The following is a 21,108-nucleotide window of genomic DNA, read 5'->3' on the forward strand; positions in this document are numbered from 1 at the left end:
CCAGCCTCACAATCCTCCCCGGTTTTCTCATCCCCCTCCAGCCTCACAACCCTCCCCGGTTTTCTAATCTCCCTGTAGCCTCACAACCCTCCTCGGTTTTCCAATCCTCCTCCAGCCTCACAGCACTAACTCTGTAACCCTCCCAGCCTCACAACCCTTCCTATCTCTGTAATGTCCTTCTAGCCTCACAACCCCATCTCTGTAATTCCCCTCCAGCTTCACAACCCTCCCGATCTCTGTAATCCCCCTCCAGCCTCACAACCCTCCCTATCTTTAATCTCCCAGCCTCAGAAATTACATTTCCATGGTACAGGGCTTTTATTTCATTTTTTTGGTTCTTTTTGAAATCAAAAATGCAGAAAAAAATCCCAAAAAGTGAGTTTTTTTTTTAAGAACAGAGTTCTGTTAGCGGACCTTTTGGAGAGGTTTACACATGGTCGGCTCAGTTTGTTTCCTCAAATTAAAAGGGTAGAAGGAGAGTTTATTTTTAACATCACTAAGAGGGGAGGTGACTTGCTAGACAAGTAATCTGGAGACCCGGTTAATGTTCTGAGAACCTGAGTTCAAACCCCACCATGGCATTTGGTGGCATCTGAATTCAATAACATCTGGAATGCAAAGTCTAATGAAGACCATGAAACCATTGTTGATTTTTAGGGAAACCCCATCCACATCACTCATGTTCTTTAGGAAACTGCCATCCTCACCTTGTCTGGCCTACATGTGACTCCAGACCCATAACAGTGTGTATTAGACTGCCCTCTGGGCAATTAGGAATGGACAATGAATGCTGGCCTGGTCAGCAATGCCCACATCCTCTGAATGAATAAAAAAAATTTAAACTGCGGAGGAGAGTTCTTTTTAAAACAAAACTGTGTTCATGGAGTTTTTCAAATAAATGATCACCTTCATGGGATTGTACATACAGACTTTGCAATTATCAGAGGGAAAGTGAGGAACAAATATGAAGAGACATCTCAGATATATGTCACAATGATATGGTTGCAATAATAGGTTATTTAATTTTTCAAACATTGACTGGGACTGTTACAGTGTTAAGGGTTTGGATGGTGAAGAATTTGTTAAATGAGTTGAAGAAAATGTCCTTTATCAATATGTACAGAATGAGCAAAACATGGCTTTATCTTGGATAAAAAAGCAGGGCAAGTGACTGAAGCCTTCCATAAAAATTAAAGTTTTTAACTGGAGAAAATTTTATCAGTATGAGACAAAAACTTCCAAATGTTGATTGGAGTAGACTGTTTGCAGAGAAGGGACATCTGATAAGTGGGAGGCTTTCAAAAGTGTGATGGTAGATATTGTTTACTTGGATTTGAGTAAAACTTTTGACGAGATTCTGCACTGTAGACTAATTAGTAAAGTTAGATCGCATGGGATTCAGGATGAGCTTGGATACAAAATTGACTTAATGGCAGGAGACAGTGAGTGATGGTTGGGGCGTTGCTTTTGGGACTAGAGGGCTGTGACCAGCAGTGCTTCACAGGAATCGGTGCTGGGTCCACCTTTGTGTGTCACTTACATAAATGATTTCAATGAAAATGTCGCAGGCATGATTAGTAAGTTTGCAGATCAAACCAAGATTGATGTTCTAGTGGATAACCTTCACGAAGGTTATCCAAGATGTCTAAGAGATCTTTATCGATTGGGTCAATAGGCTGAGGAGTGGCAGATGGAGTTTAATTTGGATGAATTCGGGGTATAGCATTTTGGTAAAACAAACAAGAGTGGGAGAACTTGTCCAATTAAAGTAGGGCCTTGGGTAGTGTTGTAGAACAGAGACAGCTCAGGATTCAGATACATAATTCTTTGAAGTTTGCATCACATATAGATAGGGTGGTTTACAAGATGTTTAGCATGCTTGCCTTCACCACTCAGACCTTTGAGTATAGGAGTTAGGATGTTGAGGTTGTCCAGGATATTGGTGACGCCTCTTTTGGAATACTGTGTCCAGTTCTGGTCTCCTGTTATAGGAAGGATAGGGTTCAGAAGAGATTTACCAGGAAAGAAGGGTTTGAGTCTTGGGGAGAGGCTGGAACTTTTTTCAGTGGAGTGTAGGAGGGTGAGGGGTGACATTATAGAAGTTTATAAAATCAGGAGTGGCATGGATAAGGCGAATGGTAGATGTCTTTTCCCTAAGGTGGGAGATTTCAAAACCAGGGGCCATATTTTTAAGGTGAGAGGAGAAACAAAGACATGAGGGGCATTTTTTTTTTACATGGAGAGAGTTTGTGTGTGGAATGAAATTCCAGAGAAGAGGTGATGAGGATATAGTTACAGCATTTAAAGAGACATTTAGATAAGTACATGAATAAGAAATGTTTGGAGGGATATGGACCAAGTGCAAGCAGATGGGACTACTTTAGTTTGCCATTTTGGTCGGCCTGGACTGGTTGAACCAATGGGTCTGTTTCCATGATATATTACTCTATGAAATGTTTTGGCAACAGGGAGGATGTTGAAAAATTGAAGGGACTATATAGAGAACTTGGAGAGAGGCTGTTAGTGTAATTGCTAAAACAACCGTCCGTGCAGTTGAACTGGAGGCAGGAAAGTTAAAACAAATATCTAATAATGTGACATTTAAGATCAAATATGAGGTGGTTAGAGAAATTTGGCAAAGTTGTGATAATACACTCTCAGCTCTGAGTCAGAAAGTTGTGTCTTCCAAGAGTCATTGCAGAACCTTGAGCATACCAATCTCAGCTGATACTTTAAAGATGTACTGAAATTGTGCTGCACTTTGAGAGATACTACCTTTCAGATGAGATATTAAACCCTTCCAGTGACTGTTATATTTAGGTTAGGATTTGGTCAGTGCCACCAATCCTCCTTTCTCTGTGGTGACCGGGGGCGTATCTAATTAGCAATGGGAGAAGATAGACCGTAAGTGAGTCTAAATTGAAGAGGCAGTTGTCTTGCAGAACAAGTCGTTCATTGCAATGATAACAAGAAATACAATTTACATTAGCTTGCTAGACATAAGACTAACAGGAATTTTGCAGTATTCAAAATCAGCCTCCACCTGATGATTCTACACTGAGCATCATTACCACTTACCTTCCCGTTCCTCCACTTCTCTTCCAATCCATTAAAACACAGGCATGTTGTAAGCTGTCCCTGAATTCAAGGATGACATCTATTCAATGTAAACAAGTATGCAGAAAACTCCATTAACGAAAAGAATCATATTTAAATACTTAAATTTGTCACATTTTAATAATTCACATCATATCACAAGATACTACGCTGAAATTAAATTATTCTATCAGTTTTATACTGTTTTCTTTTGTATTGTGCTATGTTTCCTGGGGACCGAGTAGTAAACTGGAGCCCTTGACAGACCTATATGTCAATCCACCTTTGAATAGTGGTCAAACTTTAATGAGCTAGAATAATTATAAATAAAGCTGAACATTGTAAAGCATACAGCTGTATACTTCTGTGTGACTGCTGTAGGAAGAGAAGACATTCTATGTGGATAATTTTGTTCAAAATATCCAATCATTTTATAAAGGTGTTAATATTGTGATGGAAGTTTTGTTTTTAAAAAGCATTCTTTCTAACATGAAGATTCTAGTCTCTGGTTCTTTCTTGCTTGTTGTGCCATTCCAATTGTGCCTGTGCCAGCAGAAATCATCATAGGTTCAATATTAAACAGCAGGATCTCTAACACCAAACTAACCGAGAGTCACTTGAGATAAAGGAACTTCATAAAACTACACCACAGGCTGGGAATGCAGATTGTAATGATTTGGTTTACTTCCTTTTTTCTCAAGATGATAGTTTAACTCAAAGTCCAGCCACAGCTTGCATTTTTATAGTGTTTTTGATGTCGTCCCAAGGAAAGTAATCTGTAGCAACATATGAAAACTATTTACTGCTTGTAGATTATTTGTAGGATTTGCACACTGAGATTACTGTGGTTATTGGAGAGAATAACTGATATGTCATGCCAGGTTTAAATATGAAACTATTTTATCTGTAAATTATAATTTACACAAGTGAAAAATAGTGGTGAGCTATTAAAGTTGATCCAAATAATGTGCCTTTGAGTCTGTTCATGAATTGACACTTTCCATTATGGAGCTCATCCAATTGTCTTTATTTTCATATTTTCTAAAGAGGGAGAAATGGAGTAGTCATTTGATCTTTCTAATTCTTAGAATATTTGGGCATTCCAACTTTTATGACTACAGGACATGCACATAAATGCTAACATATAGGTATTTTTCTTACCTAACATTGTGAGTACAAAAGTACAGTTATAACTTGTGCAAGTTATTTGAAATGTTGAGACCATTACTGAAAATCATCATATTCATCAATGAGTAAATCATTACCAGAATTTCCCTTTCACATTATAGTAGGTGCTGAGTTGTGTTAAATGAAACTTAGGCTGTAACCCTTCTGGGTCTTTTCACTCTATTGCAACTATGCAGGTTGAGTATTTCCCAAACTCTTGAAGTGTGAATGGCAAGTCCTTTAAGTAATTAATTAAGCCATTGCAATACCTTGCAGTGAGAATACAGAACAGTACAACACAGGAACAGGCATTTCGGCCCAACGTGTCTGTGCCGACCCTGATGCCATCTAAGCTCATCCCATGCTGCCTGTAAATGATCTGAATCCGTGTATTCCCTGCCTGTTTATGTGTCTGTGTAAATGACTCTTAAACTTTGATAATATATCTGCTTCTACCACCTCCCCAGGCAGTGTGTTCTGAGTACCTACCATCCTCTGTGTAAAAAAAAAAGCTTTCCTCAACACACCACCTTTAAAATTTTGCCCTGTCACCGTAAACCTATATCCCCTAGTATTTGACATTTCAACCTTGATTCCAACTATCCACCCTATCCATACCTCTTCTAACTTTATATACTTTATACGCCCCTCAGCTTCCAGCGCTCTAATGAAAACAGCCTAAATTTATCCAACCTGCCCTTATAGCTAATACATCCCAATCCAACATAACCTGGTAAAAGTCTTTTACGTTTTTTCCAAAGCCTCTACGTCCAATAGTGTGGTGACCTGAACTGCACACAATACTCAAAATGTAGCCTAATTGAAGTATTATACAGTTGCAACATGATTTGCCAATATTTATACCCATTGCCCTAACCAATAAAGGCAAGCATACCACATGCCTTCAATATCACCTTATCCTCTTGTGTTGTCACTTTCAGAGAGTTATGGACTTGGACCCCAAGATCCCTTTGTATATCAGTGCTCTTGCCATTTGTTGTGTAGTTTCCTCTTGCACTTTGACCTCCCAAAATGTATCAACTTAGACTTGCCTAGATTAATCTCCATCTGCCATTTCTCCGTCCAACTTTCCAACTGATCTGTATCCTGCTGTATACTTTGATAATCTTGCTTACTGTCTACAACTCCTCCAACTTTCATGTTGTCTGCAAACTTACTAATCAGACCATAAACATTTTCACTCCAAGTCATTTATTTGTGTGATTCCCAGCACTTGAGACAGACCTCCAGTCAGAAAAACTTCCCGCCACAACTCCTCCTTCTATGACCAAGTCAATCCTGTATCCAGCTTGCCAGCTCACCATGTGACCTAATCTTCTGGACCAGCCTAACATGAGGGATCTTGTAAATACTTTAGTAAAGTCCATGTAGACAGCATTCATTGACCTATCCCCTTCAATTATCTTTATCACTTCCTCAAAAAAGTTTAATCAGGTTTGTGAGACAAGGGCAAGACCTCCCCTGCATCTACACCTAAGAAGTCCACTCTTCTTCATTGTGAGTAAATCCTGTCCCTAAGAATCTTCTTCAATAATTTCTCGACCCCTGATGTAAGGCTCACTGGCCTAAATCTTACATGTTTTCCTTTATTTTCAACAGTTTAAGGTTCAGTGCCTTAAGATATTTCCCTGAAATTTGTAGATGGTTTTTGTATCATTCAATTAAATTACCTTTTCATGTATTCCCAGGCATGTCAGATATACTTTGGTATTGAAAAATGGTGTATATATTCATGACCATATAAGACTAATTTTGATGTTACCCTTGCCTTGATAACCATTGTGCTGCTTCTACTTTACCAATAAAAATTTTTTTTTCCCAAACCAGCAGAGCAGTCTCTGCTATGCTAGTCAGTGAAACCTAACTGTTATGACTTTCCCCCAGCTAGATTTGGGAAAATACACTTTAATTCATTGTTGTAATATAGCAGCCCCTACTGGAACAGAATTGGACTTTCTGGCTGCTTTTGTATGGTTTAGTTGCTCCCTCAGGAACTGTACACCATTGAGAAGGAAAGTTGGAGAGGAAGATAATACTTTTCAAAATTAAAATTACAAGCTAGAGAATTTAAATGTTGTATGTTCCATTACTTAAATTCCTCTGTGTTCAATTTATACAATAGGCAAAATTTGAGGGAGAAAAATAATGGCTGTGGGATTAAATAATTTGCTTAAATTCAGAGTTCAGGAAACATTGCCTAGAAGTGACTGTTGCTTTAGGCCTGTCTAATCGATCTTTCTGTAATCATATTTTCTTTTGTTGAACTGTTTGCAAAATGTGTTGTAATATCAACAGATCTTAAAAGATTTTTATGTAACTGAGTTTGACAATGGCTAAAGCTAATCTTTTGGTAACTCAGCAAATGCTCTGAATAAAGAGGAAATTGCATTTGCTTTAAATGAGGTTACATTGTGTGAGGTGGGAGCAACTTTTCACAATTAGCTTAGATTGCTCTGTAAAGAAAACAAATAATTTCTTTCTGTGTAAATTTATCGTGAAATATTTCTGCAGAATAGGAATCAAAGTTACAAAATCTGGTGGAGTATGCTTTAATTTATGTAAGGGGTTTGCATGGAATTTTGGTCTCCTCATTGTCACTCTTCAGTAGGTGAGCTAAGAATTAAATGGGAGTAGCCAAGAATAATTTTCTCTTAACTTTTATTCCCTTTCTTTCTGAGAGAATTTCTTATTGTTCATGATTTGTCTTTCGACTGGAAAGCTGAGAAAACAAAGTTATCTTGAGGAGTTGTGGATACGGTCTCTGTTTTGATGGAGGCAGGGTTTTCATATTGTGGACCTGTATGTACGTATGTATGTAAGATCAACAAATATTTGCTTGGACTTTGGGACTACTCCCAGTTTGGAGTGGGAAATACTACAAAATTAATCCAGTTATTAGTTCATTAAACTATGAAAGGTATTTCATTTGGTAATTTTCTTTCAAATGGTCAGCATTAAGGTTTAAATAAGGTAAAGTCTTTACTTCTGTGCTCCCCACATTCTGAAACCCCAAATTTTCTTTACAGCATTGGTGTCAGTCTTCAGCCAATGCTTTGGAATTCCTCCTCAAACTTTTCTCTTGCTCTAGCTCTCACTTTCTTTTAAGACAAACCTTAAAATTTGCTGCCCTTATTTACTTGTATTCAGTGTTAAATTTTAGGATGTTTTCCTAGATGGTCTACAAATACACACTACCTGATCTATAAGTATGTCTGCGTGGAAGCTTGTAACTGCTAGTCTAACTGTGTTGCTTTACACTTTATCAAAAATGTTGGAGAGCATGGTGAGCTGGAGTATCTTATATTTACTCCACGAACAATATTTGATTTTAATTATTAAACTTCAGCATGATGGCTTCAGCATAATGTCCAAAAGTGTAGATTTGGTCCATCTGGGAGTTTTAATTTTGCTAATGGAAACTATCAAGCTTTTAAAATAAGACCAAAGTGTTTGATTTAAAAACCCAAATTTTAGCACCTGCACTTAACTATTTTTTGATGTACAGTTGTGCAGTTTCCATGTTCAGTGAATGACTGGAACAGTAGAGAGCAGGCATTGTATTTTAGAGTTGAAGAAGTAAAACAAAAGAAAATCTCTATATTCCAAAGTTTAAGACAGAAGCTTAGGGGATACATTGCCAAACAACGCAAAGCTATTGTACAATGATTGTCAAATTAAGAAATTCTTAATTATTGCTGAAATTCTTTCTTCTTTCATACAGGATTTGGATTTATTTGATTAAATCATATGACTTTTATTAATGTAGCAAAGCATTTAAGTAGCTTCATGGGAGCAATGTCAAAGAAAATATGACAATCAGCCATGTAAGGTGTTATTTGGGCAGATGACCAAAAACATGGTTGAAGAAGTAGGTTTCAGGATATATCTTAAAGGAAGAAAGTGAGGTAGTCAGAAAAGTGTAGGGTAACCAATCCAGTGGTTGGAGTCCAAAAATTGAAAGTTTAGTCACCAGCAGTAGAGTGACTAAATCAGGGATGTCCAAGAAGCCAGAGTTAGAGGAGTGAAGATTTCCTGGAGCATTGTGAAACTTGAGATTGTAGAGAAAGAGGAGTGGGTGAGGCCATAGAGGAGTATGAAAGCAAGGATGAGAATTTCACATTCGATGTTACTTGAATGAGAGCCGGTGTAGACCAGCGATCAGGATAATAGAGGAGCAGAACTTAATGTGAGTTAAGAATCGGGCAGGAGAATTTTTTATTACTTTAAATTTATGAAGTGTAGAATGTAGGGGACCAACTAGGAATGGGTTGGAATAGTCAAGTCCAGAGGTAACAAAGGCATGAATGAGGATTTTAACAGTATGAATGTTTACTTTGGTAAAATTTGATTTGAAACTTTTTTTTTGAAGAAATTAGCAAAGCCCAAATATGTGAAGAAAATCACTTGCCGAACTATGGTGCTTCACTAGCAGCAAGTGATAAACCTGGTTAATGTTTGGGTTAAAAGCTAAAGTCACCATAGTATTACCAAACCACAGGATTGCTCTCTCATTAAAGAGAGACTGCTGGTGGTGGTTGTAGCTTGAGAGTCACTGTATCTCAGATGAGGTGGGATGAGAAGGAGAGGCCTTTATCGTAACCTCAATTGTGGGAATTGAGTCCATGCTATTGCCATCGCATTGCATTGCGAACCAACTGTCCAGCCAACTGAGCTAACATTAGACAGGAAAAGCACTTGTGAGGCTATAGTCATACAGCGAATTTTGTATTTCAAGTGCAATCTTTAAGCAGAGCTCCAAGAAAAAGTGCAATACTCAAGTCTGGCCTGTTGCCATTAAGAATACTCAAAAGATACCAAATGGAGAAAGGCTTTACCCTGGACTTTATTGTTTGTTATAAAATTAACAATTTTTCTCTCCTTGTTAATTGGGACTCCAGGAAGCACTCTGGAGCTGGGATAAGGGGAAGAAAATAAGAGAAATAGGAATTATGGGGCTCAGCAAATATCTCAAATCATGCTTCAGGATTTCCTGTAAGCAGCATAGGAAATCCATGATTTGATTTTTGAACTTTGGAGCAAATTCACGAGTAAGATGCTGCAAAATAATTGGGAGCAACAAAATCATTTCAAAAGTACTGAATTCCCTATCGAGTAGGGGAAAAATTGGCTAAATGAGATATGATGACAATTCGATCATTAGCTGATGAGCAATGCTGTCATTTTGGAGATCAATAATTTATATTACTAATGCTCGTGTATTTTAAATTCATTTACAGTATTTTTCATTCTCTTTTCAGATATGGGCTCATTCTGCCCAAGAAGACAAAGAACACTGTAGCATTGTCCAAACACTTTATTTTTGATGATTCAGATGATGAGGTAAATTTAGATCTTTTATGTAACATATAATGTATATATCCTTTTGATTTTCCATTTCTTACTGCAACATGACGGGTAAGGTAGTGATAATTCAAACAAATATTACTGTTTTTGAACTAAGGTTATGAGTTTTAATTTGCAGGTCATTTGAAAAGGTGCGAACATTTGGATGCTACAAATTTCTTTCGTAATGTTAAACTTTATACTTGGAGGAACAGCAAGCCATTGTCATCCTGTAATTAATCCTGAAAGGATTGCAAGAACTTTTCTTGTGCTATTATCATCTCTTACCAAGATGTTAACATTTACAGTAAAATATTTTAGTCTCTTCAGAGAGGTACTGTGACAGCAAAACAGACATATCTCAGCAGACATGCTCATTTTAAGTTGTAACTCAAACTTTTGAGTGTGGCGGTACAAACTGCTTAAGAAATAAAAAGGAAGTTATGGACTAAAATCTTCACTAGATCCCAGTCATACAACAATATGATTTTAAAGTTCTCACCTTATTTTTCAAATCTCTCTATGACCTTGTCTTTTGTATTTGTGTTTTCTCAAGTGACCATGATCCAGTTGTTTGATGTGTGAGGTTAGTGTGTGTTCTTGCCCTGTGGGCTTATCTCAATTTAAATAATTTTAAGTAGTAAGTTTTAGTGAATTTAAGAATAAAGATTAACCCATCAACTGTTATAAGACCAAAGTTGTTTTCCAAATATGGTGGTGTGTTAGCCTGATAGACCTCCTGTATTGTGGCTTTTCACATTGAGAATTTTGAGGTAGCCGTGGTCTTTATAATTGAATAGCCCATTCAGTTTAAGGTACCCTTTTGAACATCTTTCAAGTAAATATGTTGAGTTTTGATGGCTGACAGTGAAGTGGAAAGTTAATTCAAGTGATACATGACAGTCTTACATCCTGAAAAGGACTTGTGTTGCTCACAAGTGGCTGTGATTGTCCATATTGTAAGTAGGCTTTTGCTGGAGTTTCAAGCCCACCTGGACCTGGCCTCATCAAAGTCACATAATATGTGGCCAGCTATCTTAAAAACTGCTGTATCCATTTAAAACATGCACTTTTAATATTTGTAATATCTTCATGTCTGCACTCTGTAATCTCCTCCACTATATATATATCTTCAAGATATACTCACTCTGCTAATATCTGTTTTTTATCCAGTTTTCTGATTTGCTTGCTCCACCAATGTATTTGGAGAAGCCGGTGTTGGACTGGGGTGGACAGAGTTAAAAATCACAGCATCAGGTTATAGTCCAACAGGTTTATTTGTAAGCTTTTTATCTTCAGTTGCCCAGGTCCAAAGCTTTGGAATTCCCTTTATGAATCTCATTGCCGCTACCATTTTCTTCTTTATTCAGACACCTCTTAAGGCCTCAGCACATCTGGCAACATTTGTGGGGAGAACTCTACTTTCTCCCCACAAAGGCTGTCACAAAGATGCTGCCAGATCTGCTGAATTCCTGCAGCAATCTCTCTTTTTATTTCAGATTTCCAGCTCCACAGTTGTTACTTGTTAAGACTGTCCTCTTTGACCAAGCTTTTGGCTACCTGTCATAATATCTCTTTGTGAGGCTCAGTGTCTGATTTTTGCTCTTTAACCCGCCTGTGCAACACCTTAGGGCATTTTACAAAGTTAAAGGTGCCATATAAATATTAGTTCTGAAGATTTGAGATGAAAAGAAACATGTTATAGAAATTCAGCAGGTCTGCCAGTGTTTGTGGACTCAACCATGAGCTCTGTTTTCTCTTTATAGATGCTACTAGACCTGCTGTCTAAGTATTTGAAGTACTTTTTGAAAATATGTATGTAGTATATTTTTCAAGCTCCATCATAATATTTTAGTCGATTTATTTATTTATTTCATTGCACTATTTTTATATTTTGCTTCCACTTTTATCCCATTTAAAAGTTTGGTCTTGCAGAAGTATGATTTTGTAGACATATAGGTGCATGCTTTCTTTTTGTTACATTCCTGCAACTCAATTGCTGAACTCAGTGGCAGACCAAACCTAGTGAAAACAGTTTTGAGATGTTGTTCTTTTCCTGTGGCTCTTGGCCAGATCCAATTGCTTATTATATAACCTCATAGACCACTTTGACCTCCTTTCCCCACACCACCCCAAAACATTACTCCATTTTTTTAAATTTAAAAAATAACATGTCTTCATAGATTTTATAGAATCCCTATGATGTGGAGGCAGGCCATTCAGCCTATCAAGTCCACACCGACCCTCTGAATAGCATCTCACCCAGGCCCTCCCTCCAGTCCCTGTAACCCTGCATTTTCCAAGGCTAACACAACTTGCCTGCACACCCCTGGATACTATTGGTAATTTAGCATGGCCATTCCACCAAACCTGCACATCTTTGTGGGAGGAAGCTCATGCAGACACAGGGAGAATGTGCAAACTCCACATAGACAGTCATCCAAGGGTGGAAGCAAACCCAGGTCCCTGACGCTGAACCACCATGCTGCTTTGCTGTGACCAATTCTATTTTAACCTCTCAAGATTTCAGTTTGCTCACTTTAATCAGTAAGATGATTTCTGTAAAGCTACAAATTAGACAGAGTTAACAATATAGTGATGATGTTTACACTTCCTGTTTCATAACATATCTATTCCTTTTTCTAAACTAAGAATGTAGACAATCTAGGGTTCCTGGAGCAAGAGGACAGCACTTAATACTTTATTCTTAAGCCCTTTTTCATGCTCCAAGTAGGTGCCTAGAAGCAATAATTTTAAATAAGCCAACAAAGTATTGGATATTGTTCCTTTTTTCTCATTTTAAAAAAAAAGTTTGTTTTTCAATTGAGCAGAGTTCTATTAGAAGCTTGTCTTTATTGGAAAAACATTCTTGTAGCAATTTGAACAAGCAGGTAAAATGTGTAAACACATTAAATAAAAATGAATCCTTTTTTGTTATTGCAACAATGCTTGATGTAGCTCAGAATGCCCTGAAAAAGCAATAAAACATTGTCTTTGGTTTGATTGTATCTTGAGGAGATAAGAAGTGTGTTTCTTTGACAAAAATAATTTCATTACTTTAGTAATTTGTGAATGATATAGATAAGTAAATTCATAGTAGGTAGGGAATTTCATTTCCTGTGAGGTATGAAGCTCTTGTCAGTTTTGATATTTGAACCTAGTTCTGAATGTTCTGCATAAACTTTCCCATGCGCTTGTTTATGCTCGGTGTTATGGCATTATACTTACCTGTGGTGGAAGGAAATGAAAGGAGACAAGATAAAGTAGATTTAGTTTTAAAATTTGAACACCAGATTTTAAACATTCAAGAACACAATTTGTATTGTGCCTGGGAGGCAGGAGAATACTCTGCATTGCACCGTCGACTAAAGGATTTGATTTAAATGGTTACAGTTGCAGGAATTCTTAAATTTATTATCCATTTGTAGCTTAGTAACATGAGCAGTTTGATTGTCTTGTTTAACATATGCAAACTTTCTAAATTAGTTTAAACTGTTCAAGTCCATCCCAGTAACATGTTTTCTTTGTGCACCTTTTAAGAAATGATCTCTTGGGACCATACCTCGTGCTATAATATGAAAGACACAATTGTGCACTTTTCAACAAAGGTAAACTGGTTCTGGGGTTACATTGCACTTTAACACTGTAACTAGAGTCAGATCTGAACCTGACTTATCAGCAATAAGGACATGATGCTATGAGAAACCTTCTGTTTGATTGTCTCATGTTACTTGAGTATTTGCCCAGTGTAGGCAGAGGACATGGTAACTTGGATCTTCATTCGTTCTGTTGTTGAATGTTAAAAAACCTTTAATGCTGCACCAGATCTTTCGAGTCATTCATAAATTCAGCCTTTTTTCCTAAAGGTGTCAAGAGAAGGTAATCTCTCCTGTCCCTGGTGAGGAAACATCAATGCCTGTACTCCTGTGAAGAATTCTGTCCTGACACACTAGACGAGAGTGACAACTCACAGCATACGTTGGATCTTCTCAACAATAAGGCTATGATCTGAATACTGCAAAATGGGCAGTAACCTATGCCTCCCTGAGAACAATTAAATGTGGATGTCCAAAAGTTACTGTTAGTGATTCCCAACACATTTATAGGGTGTACTTTTGAAATGCTCACTGATAACATTGAGACTTTTTTTTCAAATTGACATGGACGTTTCTACTCATTTATACTATTAATCTAACTGCAAAACCCCTTGAAAATATTATATCTTCGAGTAAGGTTTTGCTCCAAGTTCCATGGAGCCTGGTGATACCATGTCCAGATTTCTGTGTCCAGTATTTGTGTTTTTAAATGTGTTGGAAGCAGTTCAGAGAGTACAATAGATGGTAACTTGACTGAAAACAAAGATCCTGAAGTGATTGACAGAGTGGATGTGGTCAGGGTGTTTCTTCTTGTGGTGAATCTAAAATTAGGGGTCACTTTTTAAAGTCCAGTCTTCACACTAAGTGAGCCTTCCATTGTGTTATGTGACACATTCACCATGATAATGAGATAGGCAACAGACCTTGCAATTCCAGACTGGTCATGCATGAAGCACTTTGGGGCAATCTGCAACTTAATGGCCTGCGTATTCTCCACTTTACAGAGAATCAACCCAGGTTTAGTGAGAAGTGCAGGGGAGGTGGGCATGCCAGGAACAGGACCAGGCATATCTCAAAATGAGGAGTCAACTTAGGGAAGCCACAATACCGACGTGCTTGCATGCCCAAGCAGCATAAGCAGCTAGTGATAGACAGGGCTAAGTGATCCCACAAGCCACAGATCAGGTTTAAACTCTGGAGTCCTGCTACATCTATTCATGAATGGAGATGGGCAATTAGACAATACACTAGAGGAGTAGGCTCCATATATCTTTGTAAAGATAAGGCTGAAGCATTTGCAGCAATCTTCAGCCAGAAGTTCAAGTGGATGTTTCATCTCAGTCTCCTCCAAAGCTCCCCACCATCACAGATGTCATTCTTCAGCCAATTCTGTTCACTCATGCCACACGATATTGAGAAATGGCTGAAGGCACTGGATATTAAAAAGGCTTTGGGCCCTGACAACATCTGGCAGTAATACTGAAGACTTGTGCTCCAGCAAGACTATGTTACCAGCCAAGCTATTCCAGCACAGCTACAACTGGAAAATCTAGACCATAACATGAAAAATTGCCTAGTTTTGTATGCAAAAACTGGGCAAATCCAGCCTGGCCAGTTACCACCCCATTGGTTAACTCTCAATCGTCAGTAAAGTGCTGGAAAGGGCTGCTTGGTGTTCAGTACTATTTGTGATTGCTGAGATGCTGAAGCAGTTCGTTGCCAGATACAACAAGATCTGGACAGTATCAAGACTTGGACTGACAAGTGACAAGTAATACTGTCAGTCAGTGGCCATCTCCAATGGCTAAGAGAGAATCTAACCGTTCCCCCTTGACATTCAATGGCATTGCCATCACCAAATGTCCCCCATTATTAACATCCTGGGGGTTACTATTGACCAGAAACTGATCTGAATAGCTGGACTAGCCATATAAATGCTGTGACCATAAAATCAGATCAGAGGCTTGAAATCCTGTAGCAAGTAACTCACCACCTGACTCCGCAAAATCTGTCTACCATCTACAAGGCCCAAATCAGGAATGTGATGGAACACTCCCCAATTGTCTGGGTGGATGCAGCGCCAATAACACTCTTATCCAAGGGAAAAATAGTCTACTTGATTGGCACCATATCCATAAACATTCAATTCCTCCATCACTGATTTACAATAGCAACAACAGTGTGTAATATCTACAAGATGCACTACAGAAATTCACCAAGGCTCCTTAGATGGCACCTTCCAAACCAACAGCCAACACTACAAAGAAGGACAAGGACAGCAGATGCATGGTAACACCACCACCTGCAAGTACTACTCCAATTCACTCACCATCCTGACTTGGAATTATGCTGCTGTTCCTTTAATGTTGTTTTATCAAAATCCTGGAACTCTCCCTAACAGTATTTTGGGTTTACCTACATCGGCTCAAGAAAGCAGTTCGCCACATCTCCTTGAGAGTCTGTGGGAATAGGCAATAAATGCTGGCCCAACCAGTGCGGCCCACATCCTGTGAATGAATTGAAAAAAAGGGTCACCCATTTAAGGCTGAGAGAAAGAGTTTCTTTTTTTCTCTCAAGGTTGAGAGTCTTTGCAATTCTGCATCCACTTCCTTTTGGAGGAGGATAGTCTTTGAATATTTTGACAGCAGAGGTGGATAGATTCTTGGTAGCTGTTGGGAGAGGTCATTGGACGTGGGCGGGAATCTAGAATTGGGGATATAGTCTGATCAGCCCGAATCTTATTAGGCTCAAGAGGCCAAATGGCTTACTTCACTTTTTTCTTGTATGTTAGCATCAACCATCCATTTATTACATTTGGCATGTACATGTTCTTTGAATGGCTTGTTGAAGTACCCATCCAAAGGTTGAAGTATGGATGTTAGACCTTCTGATGTAATAGGGCACTCTTGATTCCACTGTCGATTCCACACTAATGAATTGCATTCTTTACATAGGCCATCAAGATGCCTATTCCAGATATTATCGATCCATCACTTCACTCCATTCTCATCCATCCAATTGTTGTCATGGATGTGGAATCATGGAATTTTACAGTATGTCATGTTTGTACTGCCTAATGAAAATACTACCTAGATAGTCCCATTCTCCAGGCCTATCTCCATAGTCCACTAAATTAATCAATTTCAAATATATATCTAGCTCTCTTTTCAAACCTTCTATGGAATCCCCTCCACTACTCTCCCAGGCAGTGCACCTGTATTTTGCAGAATCTGAATGTTCAGCATTGTTTTACCATTGAAAATTACCATGGGCTTTCGTTTTGTTCCTTCGGCCTTGCAGATGAGTACCATCATGACTCTTGTCATGTTCTGCAATTTTCATCCATTTTGAACCTGCTTTTAAACCTTTCTGTTCCATTATTGGGCGTGTCATCCATGTGTCTGATACTTCTTAATGAATGTTTGTATTTTTGTTTGCTGTTAGATGATGAGTCACTGTCAACTGGCAATTTTGGCATTGCAATCTCTTGGTAGCCTCTGAGTAGTATTGGCCTTTTGCCTTAACATTAGACTGTTTTCTTTAATATTGTGTCTATATCAAAAAACTATTGCTCTGAAACCTCTGCTGGATTTGGAGTCTGATTTGGACTACAGTCAGCTTTTCTATAAAACGATGGTTATGTTCTTGTGCAACCCTGCGTTATAGAAAAATTGCAATTTAGAAACAGTGCTACAGCCAACACGTATTTTAAAAGTTCACACTGTAAAAACAGCATGCCCAATTTGTAAATCGCCTTACAGCAAATTTATGTTGACAAAATGTGCATTGTAACAAAATGACCTTTATTTAAGTAAAAAATCACACAAGACCAGGTTATAGTCCAACAGGTTTAATTGGAAGCACACTAGCTTTTGGAGCGACTTTCCTTCATCAGGTGATCGTGGAGGGTTCGATTGTAACTCAGAATTTATAGCAAAAATTTGCAATGTGATGTAACTGAAATTATACAGCCTTTCATCTGTTTGAATACAGTGATAGTTTCACTTCTTTCATGTGTAAATCACAAAACCTTTTTTAAAAAGTTTTTCTCATTAACCCTTGTGTCAAAGTTATCAACTCGCATACTGCATAAGTGCAGCAAACCAATTTGTTGCTGAGAACTATAGGCTGGTGAGCCTGACATCGATGGTGGGCAAGTTTCTAAGGGACAAGGTTTACGTGTATTTGAAAAGGCAAGGACTGATTAGGGATAGTCAAAATGGCTTTGTGCGTACGAAATCATGTCTCACAAAATTGATTTGAGATTTTCGAAGACCTAACAAAGAGGGTTGATAAGGGTAGAGTGGTAGATGTGATCTATATGGACTTCAGTAAGGCGTTCAACAAGGTTCTCCATGGGAGACTGGTTAGCAAGGTTAGATCTCATGGAATACTGGGAGAACTAGCCATTTGGATATAGAAATGGCTCGAAGGTAGAAGACAGAGTGTGGTGGTGGAGGGTTGCTTTTCGGACTGGAGACCTGTGACCAGTGGAGTGCCACAAGGATCGGTGCTGGGTCCACTGCTTTTTGTCATTTACATAAATGATTTGGGTGTGAACACAGGAAGTATAGTTAGTAAGTTTGCAGATGACAATAGTTAGTAAATTTGCAGATGACACCAAAATTGGAGACGTAGTGGACAGTGAAAAAGGTTACCCCAGAGTACAATGGGATCTTGATCAGATGGGCCAATGGGCTGAGGAGTGGCAGAAGGAGTTTAATTTCGACAAATATGAGGTGCTGCAATTTGGAAAAGCAAATCAGAGCAGGACTTATGCACTTAATAGTAAGGTCCAGGGGAGTGTTGCTGAACAAAGAGACCTTGGAGTGCAGGTTCACAGTTCCTTGAAAGTGGAGTCGCAGGTAGATAGGATAGTGAAGAAGGCGTTTGGTATGCTTTCCTTTATTGGTCAGAGTATTGAGTACAGGAGTTGGGAGGTCATGTTGCAGCTGTACAGGACATTGGTTAGGCCACTTTTGGAATATTGCGTGCAATTCTGGTCTCCTTCCTATCAAGCGGGATGTTGTGAAACTTGAAAGGATTCAGAAAAGATTTACAAGGATGTTGCCAGAGTTGGAGGATTTGAGCTAAAGGGAGAGGCTGAACAGGCTGGGGCTGTTTTCCCTGGAGCATTGGAAGCTGAGGGGTTACCTTGTAGAGGTTTATAAAATCATGAGGGACATAGTCAAGGTCTTTTTCCTGGGGTGGGAATTGGTTTAGGGTGAGAGGACAGATATATAAAAGAGACCTCAGGGGCAACCTTTTCACACAAAGTATGGTACATGTATGGAATTAGCTGCCAGAGAAAATTGTGGAGGCTGGTACAATCACTGCATTTAACAGGCATGGATTTATGAATAGGAAGGGTTTAGAGGGATATGGGCCAAGCACTGGCAAATGGGGCTAGATTAATTTAGGATATGTGGTCAGCATGGATGATTAGATTAGATTAGATTAGATTAGATTAGATTACAGTGTGGAAACAGGCCCTTTGGCCCAACAAGTCCACACTGACCCGCCGAAGCGAAACCCACCCATACCCCTACATTTACCCCTTACCTAACACTGAAGGGTCTATTTCCGTGCTGTAAATCTCTATGACTCTATAAATGCCAAAATATCTTTGCAAAAATAATCCTATTATGTTAAAAATCACACAACACCAGGTTATAGTCCAACAGGTTTAATTGGAAGCACACTAGCTTTCGGAGCGACGCTCCTTCATCAGGTGATTGCACAACCACCTGATGAAGGAGCGTCGCTCCGAAAGCTAGTGTGCTTCCAATTAAACCTGTTGGACTATAACCTGGTGTTGTGTGATTTTTAACTTTGTACACTCCAGTCCAACACCGGCATCTCCGAATCATTAATCCTATTATGTGAGCCTTCTTTTTCTGATTTATTGTGCTGTGAAAAATTTGTTAAATACAGATCTTTCTATTGTGCATCTTTTTTGCACTCTCTTTTTCTCCTGAACACCAGAGCATTTTAATTGAAACTTGAACCAGCAATAATTGATCGTACTTCAACATCCAATACCACAAACTACAGCTTTAAAAAGTTTTACTCTGTTTACTGCTTATGCATTAGTTATTTCCACAATGTGTATTTTAATATATTTATAATCGTATGGAACTGACTGTCATCTTCATTTAAATAGTTATCCGGCTCCATAAATATCTTTAGTCATTTGAATACTTGAAGGACTTCTTTTTTTGAAAGAGCACATTGTGTGAACCAACTTCTGGTTCTTTTGCTATCTTGTGTTCTTGTTTAAATCTCTGTAAAAATATTAATACTTTGTTAGAGGAGTGAAGTGAAATGTTGTGTATTACCATCACAATATTAAAAAGAACTAGGATTACGTATGCTTTGAAGCACTCCATTTAATAAAGGTTTGATTATATCTCTCAGGCATCTAACAAAACAGGAAATTTGTATCAGTCAATGGGCTTGGGAAATGCTTCTAGTAAACTGCTGATGTGGTTGAATTTGTAGTTTTGTTTATTTGGTTGACTCTTTTAAAAGAGCAAAGTAAATTGTTGACTTTACTCTGGGATTTAACTTTAATCACACTATTCATTAATTTCTTTGTTAATTTCTGCAGTATGTTGCTTTGTACAATTTCCATTTTTAATACAAATATTATTTTTGCTGGGGAACATTGGTGCCTACTTTTGTGGATGACTGAAATTTAATAGAATGTTAATCATTTGTTTTAAAACTGTGGGGGGGGGAGGAGGAGCGGTGGCGCGGGGGGGGGGGGGTTTAAGATAGTTAATGAGGAATGAGTTCAGTTGATAATTTGACCCAAAAGGATTCTCCATTGCTTGTCACAGTTCCAGGGCTAGCACAGGTCCTGGTTGACCTTGAGATGTGAGTGTTCCATGACTTGTGGGCATTTCAGGACAGAGAGAAACAGTTTATCTTCTAAGACAATGCAAATGTACACTGAAAACTCATCACTGCACTTCAGTGTACTAGATTATAATTTTAGCTATGCAATCTCTTTGTCCTAAGTATTTGTAAGTTAAATTTAAACAGATGCAGAAATTTATTGAACATAATCTGTAGAATTAGAGTAGGCTTTTGGTTTTTTGACCCAGGATTGAAAACTGTAAACGCAAACTCTCCCACTAAGTCCAAACATGAAACTACCCTAGACATATAGTGTATTCAGTCTTGCATGGCTTTCAACTACATGAGTTCTCTAACTTTGTATCTCAGATGACTCTGATGACTGATGGCGTACTGCAGTATATTGATTGAACAAATGTACATTAAAAAACATATATGTCATCACTAAATGAGGTTGCCATTTGTGGCAGATGAAATGGTATTTGTCTGCATGGATACAAGACTGCAATTTGAGAGGGAGAGGGTACAGTCGGAAGTGACAGTACTTCTGTTGAATAAAGGGAACTATGGAGCTATGAGGGAGGAGCTGGCCAAAGTTCAATGGTGCAATACCTTAGCAGGGATAACCGTGGAGGAACAATGGCGGATATTTCTGTGTATAATGCAGAAGTTGCAGGATCAATTCATTCCTAAAAGGAAGAAAGATCCCAGGAGGAGGCAGGGACAGCCATGGCTGACGAGGGAAGTTAAGAAACATATAAAGTTAAAAGAGAAAAAAGTATAACATAGCTAAGATAACTGGGGAAACTGAGGACTGGGAAGCTTTTAAAGAGCAAAAGAGGATTACTAAGAAGGAAATACGCAGAGGAAAAATGAGGTACGAAGGTAAACTGGCCAAGAATATTAAGGAGGATAGTAAAAGCTTCTTTGGGTATGTGCAAGGCAAAAAAATGGTTAGGACAAAAATTGGGCCCTTGAAGACAGAAACAGGGGAATATATTACGGGAAACAAAGAAATGGCAGA

General features: G+C 38.4%; 1 protein-coding gene across 1 annotated transcript in view; it reads left to right on the top strand.

Annotated features, from left to right (window-relative positions):
* The window catches only part of nsrp1 (nuclear speckle splicing regulatory protein 1), a 49,993-nt gene that overhangs the window by 9,762 nt on the left and 19,123 nt on the right, over nt 1–21,108 (top strand). Inside the window, exon 2 of the mRNA XM_043718423.1 lies at nt 9,543–9,624. Within this exon, the coding sequence (XP_043574358.1) occupies nt 9,543–9,624 (82 nt within the window). The remainder of the gene's footprint in view (nt 1–9,542; nt 9,625–21,108) is intronic.

This window comes from Chiloscyllium plagiosum, chromosome 28 (genome assembly GCF_004010195.1).
Source record: "Chiloscyllium plagiosum isolate BGI_BamShark_2017 chromosome 28, ASM401019v2, whole genome shotgun sequence".
Classification (NCBI taxonomy): domain Eukaryota; kingdom Metazoa; phylum Chordata; class Chondrichthyes; order Orectolobiformes; family Hemiscylliidae; genus Chiloscyllium; species Chiloscyllium plagiosum.